This window comes from Heliconius melpomene, chromosome 7, assembly GCF_056956725.1.
Source record: "Heliconius melpomene rosina isolate 202511_hmr_F chromosome 7, ASM5695672v1, whole genome shotgun sequence".
Classification (NCBI taxonomy): domain Eukaryota; kingdom Metazoa; phylum Arthropoda; class Insecta; order Lepidoptera; family Nymphalidae; genus Heliconius; species Heliconius melpomene.
Window position 1 is genome coordinate 4,467,446 of NC_140395.1, and position 16,205 is coordinate 4,483,650.

General features: G+C 41.2%; 3 protein-coding genes across 3 annotated transcripts; 1 reads left to right on the forward strand and 2 right to left on the reverse strand.

Annotated features, from left to right (window-relative positions):
* Positions 1-1,198: 1,198 nt before the first annotated feature.
* On the reverse strand, positions 1,199-3,934 carry LOC146537422 (membrane-bound alkaline phosphatase-like). The gene is made up of 5 exons (XM_085187680.1): positions 3,666-3,934; positions 3,254-3,446; positions 2,856-3,028; positions 2,016-2,658; positions 1,199-1,773 (listed from the first exon to the last, which is right to left on the reverse strand). Exons 1-5 carry the CDS (start codon positions 3,795-3,797, stop codon positions 1,508-1,510), a joined length of 1,407 nt encoding a protein of 468 aa, XP_085043806.1. The 5' UTR covers positions 3,798-3,934; the 3' UTR covers positions 1,199-1,507.
* Positions 3,935-5,439: 1,505 nt separating this feature from the next.
* LOC146537423 (membrane-bound alkaline phosphatase-like) lies at positions 5,440-8,820 on the reverse strand. Its single transcript, XM_085187679.1, has 5 exons — positions 8,292-8,820; positions 7,968-8,160; positions 7,419-7,591; positions 6,603-7,254; positions 5,440-6,279 (listed from the first exon to the last, which is right to left on the reverse strand). The coding sequence occupies exons 1-5, from the start codon at positions 8,649-8,651 to the stop codon at positions 6,023-6,025; spliced, it is 1,635 nt and encodes a 544-aa protein (XP_085043805.1). The 5' UTR covers positions 8,652-8,820; the 3' UTR covers positions 5,440-6,022.
* A 1,631-nt stretch (positions 8,821-10,451) lies between these two features.
* On the forward strand, positions 10,452-15,954 carry LOC146537424 (uncharacterized). The gene is made up of 9 exons (XM_085187678.1): positions 10,452-11,354; positions 11,536-11,667; positions 11,752-11,874; positions 12,427-12,714; positions 12,830-12,990; positions 13,077-13,879; positions 14,087-14,313; positions 14,400-14,573; positions 14,895-15,954. Exons 1-9 carry the CDS (start codon positions 10,765-10,767, stop codon positions 15,418-15,420), a joined length of 3,024 nt encoding a protein of 1,007 aa, XP_085043804.1. The 5' UTR covers positions 10,452-10,764; the 3' UTR covers positions 15,421-15,954.
* Positions 15,955-16,205: the final 251 nt, after the last annotated feature.

Here is a 16,205-nt window from a genome sequence, read left to right on the forward strand (position 1 = left end):
TTTAATAATATATATGTATGTGTCGGTTGGAGAAACCTTACGAGGTGTTTCTGTTTTCTTTTATCAACCCGGATATATAACAATAGTCTACATATTATTGATTACAAACCACTAACAGCCAAGACTAGTGGTGTAGAATGCTGGAATCCGGCGTGTAGCTGTACTATCACAGGAAAAGTGAAATCGGTGCTAACATTTTATAATCAATGCAAACGAAGCTGTGGGCTTCGAGTAGTTTTATTATAAGTCTCCTCATACGAGATCCAACTCATAGTAATCGCGTGTGCAACCGACTGGCCGGCTCATTGATTTACATATTTCTTTTATTATGGTGAAAAATTATCTCTGTTGTTCTGATGTTTATACTCAAAATAAATTTTTAGTAATATGATATACTTTCATGGTTTAAGCGAGGATGCTCTAATCTGATCATAATCTATTATCTAATCTAACCTACCTTTATTTTATTGTATGTATATAATTTAAACAAAACTAGTATATTTACTTATTTATTATTTTTATCGTTTCCGTTCATTTACGAGTCTCATATAATCGTATAAATGAAATCCATTATCAATAAAATAATAAGCCTCTAAATATAAATTTGAAAAGAAATCCTGAAGGCATATTTAGCTAAAAAACATTACTGTGTATTGTAATTTTTTAGAAGAATGAACTCACAATCAAAACTAGCTTCCAGACATGGCATAAATATTAATAAGACAGTTTGTTATTTTATTAATCTAATAAAAAAAATACGTACATACGTGCCTATTGTATGTTGTTTATATTGAAATACACATTATCTATTAGCTGTCTTTATCAGAATATGTAACATAAGTACTTACTGGTTATATATTAGGTAATTTTTTTCATATAATCAAGGGACTATAGATAAAGTTTTGCGTGTAGTCTAAATCCGCGCCTCCACTGATAAATGTATGCGTATAATATAATATGTAGGTAAATGTAGTTGATTTGGTGTACATTTCTCTAACTAAAAGATTATAATGTGACTTTTTATACTCGGAACTGAATGAACACAGTAACTGGGGAAACATCTATGTAAGAAAAATCAATATTGTAAAAATAATGATTTTTAGACTAACTAATTTGAAAACTGCGAACAATATTCTTATTCTACAAGATTTTAGGAAGGATGTCGGTGGAACGTTGATATAATAAATAAATAATCTTGTTTAGTTAAAAAATAATTTTATTTACAATAACTAAATACAATTTCTAAGTTACAATTTTTTTGACAAGATCTTTTATATTACATATATAAATAGTATCAAGTAGCACAGTTATTTATTATTAGTTGTTTTCTTTTCACAAAAAAATAGAAATGGTAATTGCATTATTTATCTTATACCTCTTTTGTTAAAACTGTACTTTGATCTCTATCATTTTCTTGGTTCACTACTTCTATATACATATTGTAATGATTTTGACTAATTTTATAAATATAAATACTTAAAAATAAATACTTAACTAATAAAACCTATCAAAAACCTAATAAATGTCTAAACATAAACAATAATGGCACAATCATTATAAACGAATGTTTTTCTAAGTGTCCAGCATGGTTGCATGCATGGGCCCCGGGTCCGATGCACGCTGCATATGCCATGCGGTGTGGAATGTGGCTCTGTTCATAAAGACCGGTGAACATCTGATGATGGGGACCGGAAGCGAATACCGCCACGTCGTCACCGCCGTGGGTCTCTGAGCCAAGTGGTACATCGACATGGGCGCGCCAGTTTGTTTGCCCTATGGAGTGGAAGGATTTGTCAAATGAACATGTTGTTTTTGATAAATATTTTTTAACGCTTATTTCTTTTCCAAATGTAAATGAAATAATATTTATTTGTTTCAAATTTCTTACGTATAAATATAAGAAATATTGAATCGGTTTTAAATAAAAAATATTACAGCAAACTTTTAGTTGGAAGACATTTTTTTCATACTAAGTATCACAAAAAATATTATAAATAGATATAACTAATACTTACGATAATTAGCCTCCTGAGAGACATCCGGCCTCACGCCGTCAACTTGCGGGCGGAAGCCAGGACCGTTTGTATACGAGAGAGTCATGTAGTTAACACTGCTGCTGTCCTTACTGTCCGAGACGCCGAGGATATCTCCACCTCTTTGGGTATATCCATTAAATGCCATTACATGAGCGTGGTCAGCGGTCACCACGATCAGAGAATCCTCTTTAGAAAGAAGTTCAGAAGCTCGAGCGACAGCTTTGTGCATTTCTATCGTCTCGTCTAGTGCGAGGTGCACGAAATTTTCGTGATGAGCATGATCGATGCGACCCCCTTCGACGAACAAGAAGAAACCATTTTCATTTCGTTTTAAAATGTTTATGGCTGTTTCAGTTAAATCTGCTAAAGTAGGGTCATTAGTTACATTGCTCTCCAAGTGATATTTGAGGTGATCCGATTCGAACAACCCTAAAAGATAATCGGGAAGATTTTCATTGACTTGAAGAAGTTCTTGTTTGTTTTGAATGTATTGATAGGAAGCGTTGCGAGCAGCTTTGTCGGCTTTCCATTCTTCTATTAAATTTTTGCCATCTGTTCTTTTGCCCGGGTCTTCAACATTATTGACAGGTAAAAATTCTCGTCGACCACCTCCTAATATAACCTATAAATAAAAACAAGACAAAATAAAATTAATAAAAATGTTATAGGGAGTTTTTATTTCAAGCTATTTTAGAAAGAGAATTATTTATTTAATTAAGAGAAGAGAAGAATATTTATTTTATTAAGAGAATATAAAACAAAAAATCATCTTTTTGTTTTCCTAAGTTTCCTAATTCGATTGAATTCCCAACAACTTACCTTAAATTGATTTCCAGGATAAGAATGGACTAGCTGGTGGGCTATGTCTGGACATACGCTGGGATCCCCCGAGTCAATTAGCACTTCCGCGTCGTTCTCCCAGTTACGGTTCGCGACGTGCGCGTACGCACCGGCCGGCGACGCGTGGGTTACTCGAGTTGTTGTTACGACACCTGAAGTAATGAAGTAATAAAGAATGAAAACTTACTTTAATTATGTTTTTAAATATGATTCACGCAAGAAATTTCACCTCCACAATATTAATCCACAAAAGGAGATTCTGCTAACATATTACTGTATAGTGTATATATTAATGAATCTAAAAATTGAAATGTAATTGGAAAAATTTATATGTAAAATATGTGTACAAAAATATGTGTAGTATAGGAAATACTAACCAGCATCGCGTCCATCAGCAAGTGCCCATGCAGCAATCGATTCCGTATGCCTGCTCTTGGGTACGGAAGCTTCGCAGTTCCAGCGCGGCACCTCCGCGGTCACTCCGATAGTACCGGAGTTGGCCTTCACACCGGTCAAGTAGGCGGTCGAGGTGCACGCCGAGTCCGCGATTTGGGCATTTACACAGTATGTCTGTGTGAGGTATAATATAATGTATTTTTAAATTCACGATTCTTTATATTTTTTAAATTTATAGCTGCGATACTCCCATACTCAACACACAATGTCTCCAGAATTCGACGCTAAATAGAGAATGGAAGTGTCTGAACTTACCCAGGTTACCTCTGCGCACCCTGCTACGTGTGGAATACAGTGTGAAGTAAGCAGCGTGAAAAAAAATAAGTCACTTACCTTAGCAAGTCCAGCCGTAGGGAAAGCTTCAAAAGAAAGCTGCGCCTCCTCCCCGGTCTGACCACTGCGCTGTCCCAACAGAGTGCGCGCGGCCGCTAGCGTTGGCACGGACATGCCATCACCGAGGAACATCACCACATTGCGAGCTTTACGTGCATCACCTCCAAAGCCTTGGTCAATTTTTTCATCGATCGCAGCCTGAGCATCTTGATACCAATAGTTTATGGTGTTCTCAGCGGATGAAGCTCGGAGAGGCTTGGACTTTTGAATTCTTGGTTCAAGCGGAGAAGCAGGATGGTAAGGGTCAGCTGTGGACGCCGCTGAGGCTGTGCCTATCAGCAAAACCGTCACGAAAGCCAACACCCGCTTCGAGCACATTGTCACGAATGCTAAGAGCGTGTTTGTTACATGTATTTATGAATATAATACTTTATCTAGTTGCAGATTTGGATGAAACGTGTATTAAGTTACTTATCTATAGAATGTGCGTAATAAAATTATGTCTTGTTATAAAATAAAAAATTAAAGATTTTTTATATTATTTTAAAAGATTCTTTCGATGAAGTTATTTTTGTTCATGTATTATAGAATATGAATGTTAAAAATAAATGAAAGCAAGTTTATTAGAGTTGAGGCCAGTCGTGGCGTAATGGCAAAGTGTGTGTGAGGAAGGGAGTGTCTTAACACTAAGTTCCCTGCTGTGTTCGGGATACAGGGTAAAACTGATTATTTAATCATGTTTATTAGAAAACTAAAATAATAATATTCTTTTCCAAAGCGTCAATATTAATTTATAACACTTAGATGGATTAAGATAACACTTTTTATTGAATGTCCGTTGATCTTTGGAATATCGTTTGATAAGATTTAAGGAATTAATTACTCTAACCTACAATTATCTACATACGTATGTATGTATATTCTACACTAATATTTTAAGGCAGAAGAGTTGTTTGGTTGTATCTCAGGAACTACTTACTGGTTCGATTTCAATTTTCTTGTTCTATTTTATAGTCCATTTACCGAAGTAGGCCATATATCATATGATAATTACTTATATTGAGGTTTTGGGAGAATTAAATATTTAATATTTTCATTTTACTAGCTCTGGCAACGAGGCAAAGCGTGGCGTTGAGTTTCGCCACTCACCACATAATAGCTCAAGAATTCCACCTAGAGAACAGAGTTTCTTAACACTAGGTTCCTTAACCTCAAATTGGCACGTAGCTTACACAACTCTGAGGGGAAGCAGCGGGTACAAGCCAGTATAAATATGCACTTAATGTAACTACGTAGATTTCAAGGCTATATTGGATTACACTTGGATAACGATAGGTATTTATTATTTTACATAAATATAGGTATAGCACTACTTGTTTTTTGTTTATGATTTTCAGAGGCATTAAATTATTTATATAGTCATTATCAATATTGATATTAGTCCAATTGAGAAAAAACATATTTTATTTTAAAGCAAAGTTTCTTTTTTTTTCAATTATTTTCAAGCAGTAGGTGTGACCTATCTGGTCTGGTGGGTGGTACCTATTAAAAAAAATGAAATATTTCATATTTTTATTTCCTCGCTTTGGTAATGAGGCAAAACCCGGCGTTGAGTTTCGCTACACAAGATGCAATGCCTTCAAATTTCAGTTAAGGCAAGTGTCTTAATAGGAACGGAGTGTTTTATCACTCGATTCCTAGGTTCCTTCTACCTACTCTGCAGTGTGTGGAAAACAGCTTAAAGCTAAAAAAATGAATAAATAAAATACATCTTACTTAAAATATAATTATTTGTTATACAGATTATAAATCAATATATATTATCATAGTTATATTATCTAAGTAATCTCATCGTATTGTTATTTACAAAATTAATCTAATTTACGACTCCTTTCACGACTGGCGGATAAGTTTCCGATAAAATATGTTAATTGTGTTCGGATATCTGTGTTGCCACCTATTTATTTCAGTATTAACGAGAAGAAGATTAACTAGAATTTATTAGTTCGTTTATTGCAAGGTAGATTTTCCTAAATACATTTTTAAATTATTACATTAATTTAAAAAAGTAAAAAAATAAAATACATCTGTTGTATACATTTTCTTGTACAAGAAAAATGGTTTTTTTCTTGGTTCTATAGACTAGATTAAACACTTCAAAAAAATCATTATATGTTTTTTTGTTTTATCTAACAACTGTTTAATTTTTTTTATTTAATGAGAAATAAAAAAAAATATGTTACCAATTTGCATGAATCGGCAAGATGTCGTAATCACTTAATTTATTATTTTATCACGTGTATTAATTAGTTGATAAAATAACTAAATTAATCATTAAATTGATTTTCATTATCAGTTCACCGTAACAACAGTTGTAAGACGAAAGCCAGAAAACTAACAATAAATGTATATTGCATTGCACTAGCACTGTTGCAGGCATGCATTCCAGGTCCTATGCAAGCTGCATATGCCATGAGATGCGGTATCTGGCTCTGTTCGTAGAGTCCAGAGAACATGGCGTGGTGTGGTCCGGACGCGAACACCGCCACATCGTCAGCGCCGTGCGTCTCCGACGCGAGGGGGACGTCTACGTGCGCTCGGAATGACACCGTGCCTGGGGATGGTACATAATATTATTTATGGTATAATTATAATTAATTGTTGGTTTTGGTCCCAATTTAGTTAATGATCTAAGCCATATTTAAATTTTACGTAATATTTTTTAAGTTTTGATCTTAGTATTCCTGTAAAAATATATTAACGCATAGTTAGAGCATTCTAAGACAATAAATAGTTTTGAGAGAATTCCATATAAAATGAAAGCAAAAAAGAAATAATTCTACGCTCCCTAATGGGTGATTAAATTTAACTTTTAATTTAAATATTTTCTAAAATGAGTAAGTATCTCTAATGTAATATAGCTTAATATCCCTTTACCATAATTTGATTCTTGTGTGACATCTGTGCGTTGACCATCAACGTGACTTCTGAACCCTGGACCATTCGTATACGAAGCGGTCATATACGGCTGGTTGTGACTGTCGCGGCTGTCGGACGGTCCCAATATGTCTCCACCGCGTTGAGTGTAACCGTTGAAGGACATGACGTGTGCGTGGTCTGCTGTCACCACTATTAAAGAGTCTTCATCAGAGAGTAGTTCCTTCGCGCGCGCTATTGCTGAGCTCATCTCTATAGTCTCATCCAATGCGAGGTGAACTCTGTTCGCGTGATGGCCATGATCTATCCTGCCACCTTCCACAAATAAGAAAAATCCCTTCTCATTTCTACTCAACATACGAATAGCAGTTTCTGTGAGTTCTGTTAATGTGGGCTCAGTAGTTGGATCTGCTTGTAAATTGTATTGCATATGAGTTCCTTCGAAGAGTCCCAGGAGATATTCAGTTTCATTAATATTGACATTATGCAATTGCTCGCGGTTCCATATATATTTATATGATACGTTGCGCGTACTCTTGTCTTGTTGCCACTCCTCTATGAGGTCGCGGCCGTCAGATCGTGTGCCAGCTGTGTTTTCTTCATCTCTTACTGTTGTGTTTCTAAATTCTCGTCTGCCTCCACCCAAAATCACCTAAACAAAATGCATAAAATTGATTTAATTACTAAAAAATATTCTTAGAAAGAAATGCTTAAAATATTAGACGAAGTGCGGCTTTTGGTTCTATAGACGGTAATATTTGAAATTTCAAATATTCTAAGGATGTTTGTTTTGTTTAAATCAGTTAAATTAAATACCTTAAATTGGTTTCCAGGAGCGTGATGCACCAGCTGATGTGCAATATCTCTACACAGTAGTGGGTCGTGTGAGTCTTGTAATATGAGAGCATCATTTTCCCAGCTCCTGCTGGATGTCTTGGCGTAAGCGCCCGCCGGTGATGCGTGTGTGACACGCGTTGTGGTTACTATACCTGCAAAAATATTTTTTTTAGCTTCATGTTTGCCTCGAACATAGCAACTCTGGTGAGAGACAGCATAGTGTCAAGACATTCTGTACTCCTCATTCTATTTGTATTCGAGATATGACAGTCATCAGTAAGCAATGAACCTTCAAACATCGCACTATTGCATTGTGGCATTTGATTGGTTATCTTTTTAAATTAAACCATACATTTAAGAAAATTCATATGAGTAGAGCATATGAATGATTACATTTAAAATTATTTTAATCTTTTCGATTTAATAAAGAAAAGCGCGGCATTAAGTATCCTCCAATCAATATACAATATTTCTGGTTTTGATATTGTGAACTCAGCACAATAGAATCAGCCAGATACGCATACTAACCAGCATCACGTCCATCAGCGAGTGCCCACGAAGCAATAGACTCGACAGTGTTATCAGGTTGCAAGGAGGCCGCGCAGTCTCGTCGCGGGACGGCGGCGGTCACCCCGATGGTGCCGGAGTTGCCCTTCACTCCGCATAAGTAGGCTGTAGCGGTACACGCCGAGTCTGGTATCTGGGCGTTAACGCAGTACGTCTGAAAATAGTACTCCATTGAAATATTTGAAAGTGACAATAAACTTTCGTCATTAAGATCGACACTTGGTTCCCTCTGTCTACCCTGCTGTTTGCGGGAAAGAAAATTTTGAATTAAATAATTTTGTTTACCTTTGCAAGCCCAAGTGAAGGAAACTTTTCGAAAGAAAGCTGTGTCTCTTCACCAGTTTGATTATTGCGTTGTCCAAGTAATATTCTTGCAGCAGCCAGAGTGGGTACAGACATTCCATCTCCAAGAAACATTACAACATTGCGAGCTTTTCCTTTAGAATTTATGAAGCTTCGACGAGATTTGATAGACTTTTGAGCCTCATCGATCCAATACTGTGCAGAATTTTCTGCTGCATTCGATCTTGGGATGAAATTGCGAGGAGTGACTTCTGGATGGAAGTCATCATCGTCTGTTACAACGCGAGCACCCACCGTGACCACCGCAACCAGAAGCAACGACCACTCCACCACTCGGAACATGTCAAGAGAGTGTGAACACTTAAAGATAATAATTATGAACACGTCCTTATTAATTCCCCTATATATCTAATCTAACTTTATTAGCTCCTGAATATGTTATCGATTCTGACATTTTAACAATGATGTATCGACTGATAAATAATCGATTTTCTAAATTTGGGGATTATGTGATCTTGTAATGTTTAGCAAAATTTTGTTTTAGTGATCGCAAGTGCAATGGACAAACATTTTGTAATTCATTTTGTTAATTGTGGAAATTTAATATCCGACAATTTTATTATGTTAATACTAAATCATATAATTAGTTACTATTTTAGTATTTTTTTTATTTACAATCATTGTAGTAAAATTTATAAATGACTTATTCAATCAATCAGCTTCACGCTGTATCCCACACACAGCAGGGTAGGCAGAGGGAACGTAGTGTTAAGACACTCTGTTCCCCACTTTCCGTCGAATTCTGGAGGCATTACGTGTTGAGGGGCGGAACTCAACGCTTTGCCTCGACACCAGAGAGAAGAAATGTAAATATAAATTTAAATAAATATTTGATTTCCTCGAGTGGGGATCGAACCCACAACCAATCGATTGTACAGTTCCACTTTGAGCCCCTGCACCACGACTGGCCTCACTTCTAGAAATACATAAATAAAACCTCAGCTCTACTCTCGTGAACTGAAGATCACTAATTTCACATGTTGTTACTAGATGGCATTAAATAATTTTATTTATGTTGTCTTTGGATTTGTATTATAAAAAAAATACTATTTACTCTTCTATAGAAAATATAATGTATCAGATATATAAAAGATGAAAGAAATAGTACTATATTGTTATAATTAAAAAACACATTCAAAGTCGTACTGTGTGCAACCCTGAAATACCTGCACCATAGATTTTACTAAGCATACGTTTTATCGTACGGTAATGTTATACACATCACCGGTGGACAGATGGCAGTCCTTTAAGTATCAACTAATATTATATTTTAAAGTTTTAATACTTATAAATAAAGAAATAACAATGTACAATAAAACAGAAGAATGAATAATTGTTACATTACATTAATAATTTTGAATATTTATTATGAAAAGATTGTAATTGAAAGACTAGATGGCAGCAGCTGTTGCAACGGAAATATTTTTAAAATTATTACTGTATTATACAAAGATAATAATAATTGTACATCTCTAGAATTCGGCGGAAACTACGTAACGGTTAGGGAAAGGGAAAGAAATCTTAACACTAGGTTTCCAGGTTCCATCTGCCCTGCCATGTGCAGGATATAGGATAAAGCATAGCATTAAGTTAAAAAAAAAACATTAATATATTTTTATAATCGACAGACAGAAGGATTAATAGTCGGAAATCGGAACTACTTTAATTTTTTTGGGACGCGTTTTGAACGATCGAATTCGTTGAAAAATCCCGACTGTTAATTCTTCTATTTTGCGTAAAAATATTGATATGTATTTGTAAGGTAAATCGCAAAAATGGTTTTAGGTTTTAGATATTAAAATCTTATTATTCATATAAGTAAGCAGAAATCACAAAGCGGCAGGAAAACAATTAGCTTAGTATTTAACAATTGGTTTGGGAGCTCTTTACGGACGGTGAAGGTGTCGGCGCACCGAGCGGCTCCTGCGATCAATCGTGCGCGCTAGGCGCCACCAGCGACAGCGCGCGCTCTCTGCCGCCGCCGCCGCCCGCCCGCCCCGACCGCTAGCCCGCCCGCGCCTGCGTGCCGCGCGGCGAGCGGCGGCGGCGGTCGCGCTGCAGTGTGCCGCGGCGTTACGTCACGCCGCCCGCCCGCGCCGCCGTCCGTCAGTCGCCCCGCGCCGCGCGACCGCACTCCGCGCGCTCACCGACCATGCCGCCGACGAGCGCGCCGACGACTGCTCCCGCGGCCACCTCCGACTGCTGCTGCGTCGCCAGCACCTGCACCGCTCTCTGCCCCGAGACATGTGCACACCGCGACCGTTGACTCGGGGCTCACGATAGCACTGTTGACATGAGTGTTGTTGTGTGTTATTAGAATGTGTACGAAGTGGAAGATTAGGACGTTCGAAATGTATCTCGCGTAGTGCGCGCGGTGTGGTACCTCGTGGGCGCCATGGCCGGCGGCAGAGAGCACTGGGGCCTGCTGGCGCTGACGGTGCTGGCACTCGTGGGGTTGTGGGCGCGCGGCGCCGCCGGCGGCTGCGGCGTGGCGGAGTTCGCGTGCCGCAGCGGCGCGTGCGTGCGCCTGGACGCGTATTGCGACGGCGAGGCGCAGTGCGCGGACGGCAGCGACGAGCCGCCGGGCTGCTCCGTGTGCAACCGCACGTACTACGGGCGAGCGGGCGTCGCGTACGCGCTGGCGCTGCGTGGGTCGCCGCGCGCGCCCTTTCTGTGCCACCTGACCTTCACGGCGGGCGGCGGCGCGCACGGCGACCTCGTGCAGCTGGCCTTCGACGAGTTCCGCGTGGGGCGCTACGAGGCGGGCGCGCTGGACGGCTGTCCTGACGGGTACATGCAGCTGTCGGAGCTGGGCAGGCCCTTCACGGGCGGCTCGTGGTGCGGTGCGGCCGAGGGCGTCGCGCTCTACTACAGCGAGACCGCCACAGTCACCGTCTCCGTCAAGCTGTTCCGCGCGCGCCTCGGGGAACCCTTCGGGTTCCGTTTACGGTACAAGTTCCTCGCTCAACGTGATGCCATTGTGAGGTGAGAATTTCATAGCCATCTTATGTCCAGAAGCTACTTTTAGTTACCTACTGCTCTGGAAAACCAATGATATGCTATTTACTCCAGTTTCAATCAACTAAAATTCAAAATAAGCAAGACACACGTTTGATGTTACATCTAATGCTGGAATGCTAATGTGATATTCCTAAAATTCGAATAGATTTGGTGCTTTGGAAACTCCACTGGAGCGCGGTGCGGTGTCGCCTGGCACTTACTGCACGCGTACCTACGAGGAGTGTCATCGTAAATCATGTCGCTTGCAGAGCCCCAACTACCCCGGCATGTATCCGAGGTAAGACAAACCAAGTTTAACAGAAAGTAATTTGAACTTATATACTACGTACGGTATGTCCATAACCATTTTCTCATTCTATAGAAATGTCACGTGCTATTGGAGTTTACGACAGAAAGATATCCCCACGTGCAAACATGCGATGATCTCTGTGCGTCAGGAGTACTCGCACAAAATGCAAATAAAGCGCTCTATATCGATGGCAAGGTCAGTAATGCTTTATATTGTTTGTTTTAACATTTGATAAATGAGATAAAAATATTTATTAAGCTAAACAACAGCTGAATGAATATTTTGCTCTAAGCATTTTGGTTATGAATACGTTTTTTTAGCTTCACGCTGTATCTCGCTTGTAGCAGGTTAGGCAGAAGGAACTTAAAGTTAAGACTCTCCCATCAGACATTCAGATACTTCCGTTTTCCACTTTCCGTTGCATTCTCGAAGCATGGCATATTTGAACTCAATGAACTGAACGCCTCACTTGCAGTTTACCAGAGCGAGAGCGAGGACCAGAGCGGGGAAATGAAAATATTAAATATTTTAATATTTTCACTCAGAGGAATCTCTGAGTCAAAATCGAATCCATAACCAGCGTATTTACAGTCGGAAGCTGCCAATGTGCCACGATGCGGTCCGAAATATCTATCACCTATAAATATGAATAGGGTTTTCGAGCTTTTTGAACCTAATGTGATGGGATTGCTTCGATTTCCTTTGCAAATTCAGAACACTTCTATATATATGTAAGTGTGGTTGCAGCTTAAATAAAACAGGTCGTGCAGTGCGTGCGTGGCGGGAGTGCACTGGCGAACGGGACCGTCTCATCTTTTACGATGGTGCGTCCACCGATGACCCCGTGCTGGTGGAGTACTGCGGTGGGGACTGGCTGCCTCCCGTCACCTCACGCGGACCCGAGATGCTTGTAGCCTTCCACTCCTCGCCATTTAGTGCACCGCCACGAGCCACCACGCCTCATGCACCTCTGAGAGGGTTCGAGCTAGATGTCGACGTCATATTTGCTGATTCAGACTCATTGGATTACGCAAGGTAAGTCATATAATAAGTGAAAAATATAAAAGTGTGCGTTATAAGTTAAAAAAAATAAAGAAATTTGTAATAAATAGGTAGTACCTTTATATAAGTTACCTATAATTGCTCATAGAGAAGCACGTCGCTGCGAGTTTCACGTAAAAGCTTCATCTTCTGAAGAAGAATTCAACGTAACAACTGTAAATGTGAGAGGTCGCCGAGGTCGATTGCACGCGCCTACTCATACGCTACCTCCAAACACCACCTGTACTTGGACTTTTCACGGACGCCCTGGTAAGTCTCTTTTAAAAAATATTGACAATTGTTTAAAGCTCTTTACTAAGCTTAGTAGTAATCTTTAATGTTTTTTGTTTTCTTAGGTGATTTAGTGTGGATGTACTTCTCAAGTTTTACGCAATATTCGTTAGTGGAGGCTCGACGTTCCGAAAGTAACGAACGTGAGGAGGAAGTGGCAATCACGGCGATACCGCGCCAGTTGCCTGATTTTGTGAGAGCAGCTGGCGCAAGCGGGGCCTGTGCCGTAGAGCTCCGCATATGGGACGGCGGTGGTGCAGACGAAGCTGCTGCCCTTTTAGGGCGCTACTGCGACTCCACGCCTTCCCTATGTGCCCGGGCGGCTCTGGCCAATGCGACCCGGTCACCGCGTCCCTGCGCACCTCCGGACGGCTACGTCTCGGCAGCACCGTTACTTTCTCTCGCTGCTACTACACTACCCGGCACTGCCACTCATCCACTTGCATTTTCAATGCATTACGAATTTATTGACGCGAGGCTCGAAGGTGCCCTCCTACCAATATCAGAAACTCGTGTACGAGTGGAGCCGGCGGAGTGCGCCCGGAGGCTGACGACACCCGGAATATTTTCTTCTCCTCGCAATGCATTGTGGTTCGGCCGCGGGGGTGCGCGACGACTGCGCTGCGTGTATCGCCTGCAAGTAGAGAGTGCACGTATTGAGCTTCGCCTGTTGGGTGCAGCGTTCGGTCGAGAGCCGCGATGTGCCACCCGCCTCGACCCGCTCACAGGACGCACCGCGTGTGTTCCCGACCCTGTTGACCCTCTCGACCAACATCCCAGTGAGGCACCGCTTGATTTTGATGATGATGAAACTCCCTTACGTGTGCCACATTTACGAATTTATGAATCGCCTTGGCCCGGTTATAGGGTAAGATTTATATTCTGATAAAATTGTGAAGAAAACAAACATTGACTTTAAAAACTATTTCTAGCTGTATGTACAGACTTAAATACAAACTAAACAGCACAAAATTATATTTCTAGCTAAATAATAAAAAAAAACAATAAACAATATTGATACTTACATTGTTTTATACTCGTACTGTCAATTTTAACTGACCTCCCACATTTGTAGGTACCAGTAGGATGTGTATGTGACAACACTAGCGCTCCTTTGACGATGTCGTCTGGTGGACCTGCTTTGGAACTTGAACTAGTAGCGGTCACGCTGGCTCCCAGCGAAGATCACCGTCATGTCCATTTTCACGGTGAATGGAGTCGTGCACACGCCTCTAACAACTGTGCCGGACGTCGACGTCTGCCACCTCCCGGACATCGCGTTCATCTTGTGTACCCGTACAGGTAAGCTTCCTATTTATAATGTGGGTTAAATCAGCAAGATTCATTTGGATGTTCATATAATTGACATAACCTTCTACTCAATTTAGTGGCAACAAAATGTCAGAATGTGGCGAGACTCCTTTCTTGCTACAAGCTCGCGGTAACCGCTCTGTATTTCTGCGAATATGGGGTGAAGAGCTGCCGGCGTCCGCTCCGACCTCTGATGCACCGCTGTGTCACACTGTAAACAGGATTCTAGTCTACGAAGCTCACTCATCGAGGTAGGTTGTAAATACTACTAATAAATAGTAATGACAATATTAAGTCCGCATGACAGAATGTCGCGAGCTGATTATTCCATAAGGAAATTTTGATTATCATCCGTCTTTAGCTTTAGCTTTTTGGCCGGCAGAGTTTAGCGCAAGAGATAAATGCTCGGGTGTAGCAAATTGGAGCTAATGTGTTAGGGAAAGGACGCATAATAATTTCTATGAAACCATACTTACTATTGATTATTTGCAAGAAATTCCATGACTTTTTCAAGTATTTAACTAATCAAGAGAAGATAATTTATTAAGTAAGAGTTATTCATAATTGTTTAGGCTCGTGAAGGCGGTATGTCCGGGAGGAGAGGAGTCCCGTGCGGTGCAAGTGTTCACAGAGGAGTGGTGGGCGCGCGGCGCCGGGCGCGAGGCGGCGCTGCTAGTGGTGTGGGCGGCGCGCGAGGCGGGCGCGGCGCGGTTCTCGTGGATGGAGGTGTGGCGCGCGGCGGGCGCGGTGGGCGCGCTGGGCAACGGGTCCGCGTGCGCGCACGAGTGTGTGTCGTTGGGCGCATGCATGGCGGGCGCGCTGTGGTGCGACGGCGGTGAGGATTGCCCGGGCGGTGGCGACGAGGCGGGTGCGTGCGGCGCGGGCGCGCGGCTGCTGGCGGCATTGGGAGCGCCGGCGGCGGCGGGCGCGGCTGGCGCAGCTGGCGCGGTGGCTGCGCTGGTGCTGCTGGCGGCGCTGGCGGTGCGGCGGCGGCGGAGGCGCGCCAAGCGGCTGCTGGGCGCGCTGGCGGCGGGCCGGCGCCTCACGGAGGAGCTGCTGTACGACGCATCACGCGCCTCGTCCGCCGCCTCCTCCTGACGCCGCGAGCGCTCCGTCGAGTACATCCACGTGGACCGCGAGACCACGGTGTGACGGAGCGCCGGGCTCGCGGTGCAGTGCGCGCGGACGCTCCTCGTCTATAGTCGAATTTAATAGGAGAATGTGTCGGTCCGGTGAGAGAGTAATTGTGATCGTTCGCCTCACGTGTTCACGCTCGAGATTGCCAATTTTCGAAAACGTCACTGCCGACGAAATTATCTTAGCATATTCGAATTACTTAAAACGATGGCGATCCTGTTCTTTCCTGTATTTTACTTTATATATCGAATAATTAAAAAACTATACAAAGTGTCACATAAGTATATATAGTGTAAATAAGTGTACAGAGAGGTTCCCGGCGCCCGTGGGGGCGCCGCGCGGCGCTCGCTCGGCGCGCTTGTGCAGGTGAGGATTTTGATTTGGTTGTTATTGTTTTTGATGTGTATATTCTATAATGTTTTAATAAGCTATCCCGTCCCTCGTTTCTCTAAGTTATGGATCGCTAATATATAAATTAAATAGATTACAATTAAATTGACTTTTATTTTGTATTTTTTAACCTCATCACTAATACGAGAAAAATTGGAAAAAACTGAGTGTGCCCCACAGGTGGGAAACACGGTGGGAAACATTTTCGTATTAATTTTGGAATAATAAAATAATTTTTAATTATTCTTTTAAAAGTTTAGTAAAAAATTTACGGCTTGGTTGAGATTAATTTGTATTTCTTTTGTAGCGGAAAGCGTAAATCTTAAAAATGAATGTTTATTTAGAAAGTGTTGAAC

Excerpts from the sequence above, each read along its gene's own strand:
- LOC146537422 (XM_085187680.1), bottom strand. The coding sequence starts at position 3,797 with ATGTTCCTCGGTGATGGCATGTCCGTGCCAACGCTAGCGGCCGCGCGC. Across the intron at positions 3,447-3,665 it reads CTACGGCTGGACTTGCTAAG|ACATACTGTGTAAATGCCCA; the intron begins GTAAGTGACTTA and ends TACCTCACACAG. Across the intron at positions 2,659-2,855 it reads ATCCTGGAAATCAATTTAAG|GTTATATTAGGAGGTGGTCG; the intron begins GTAAGTTGTTGG and ends TTTTATTTATAG.
- LOC146537423 (XM_085187679.1), bottom strand. The coding sequence starts at position 8,651 with ATGTTCCGAGTGGTGGAGTGGTCGTTGCTTCTGGTTGCGGTGGTCACG. Across the intron at positions 8,161-8,291 it reads CTTCACTTGGGCTTGCAAAG|ACGTACTGCGTTAACGCCCA; the intron begins GTAAACAAAATT and ends TACTATTTTCAG. Across the intron at positions 7,592-7,967 it reads CGCTGATGGACGTGATGCTG|GTATAGTAACCACAACGCGT; the intron begins GTTAGTATGCGT and ends ATATTTTTGCAG.
- LOC146537424 (XM_085187678.1), top strand. The coding sequence starts at position 10,765 with ATGGCCGGCGGCAGAGAGCACTGGGGCCTGCTGGCGCTGACGGTGCTG. Across the intron at positions 11,875-12,426 it reads CGCTCTATATCGATGGCAAG|CTTAAATAAAACAGGTCGTG; the intron begins GTCAGTAATGCT and ends GTGTGGTTGCAG. Across the intron at positions 14,574-14,894 it reads TACGAAGCTCACTCATCGAG|GCTCGTGAAGGCGGTATGTC; the intron begins GTAGGTTGTAAA and ends ATAATTGTTTAG.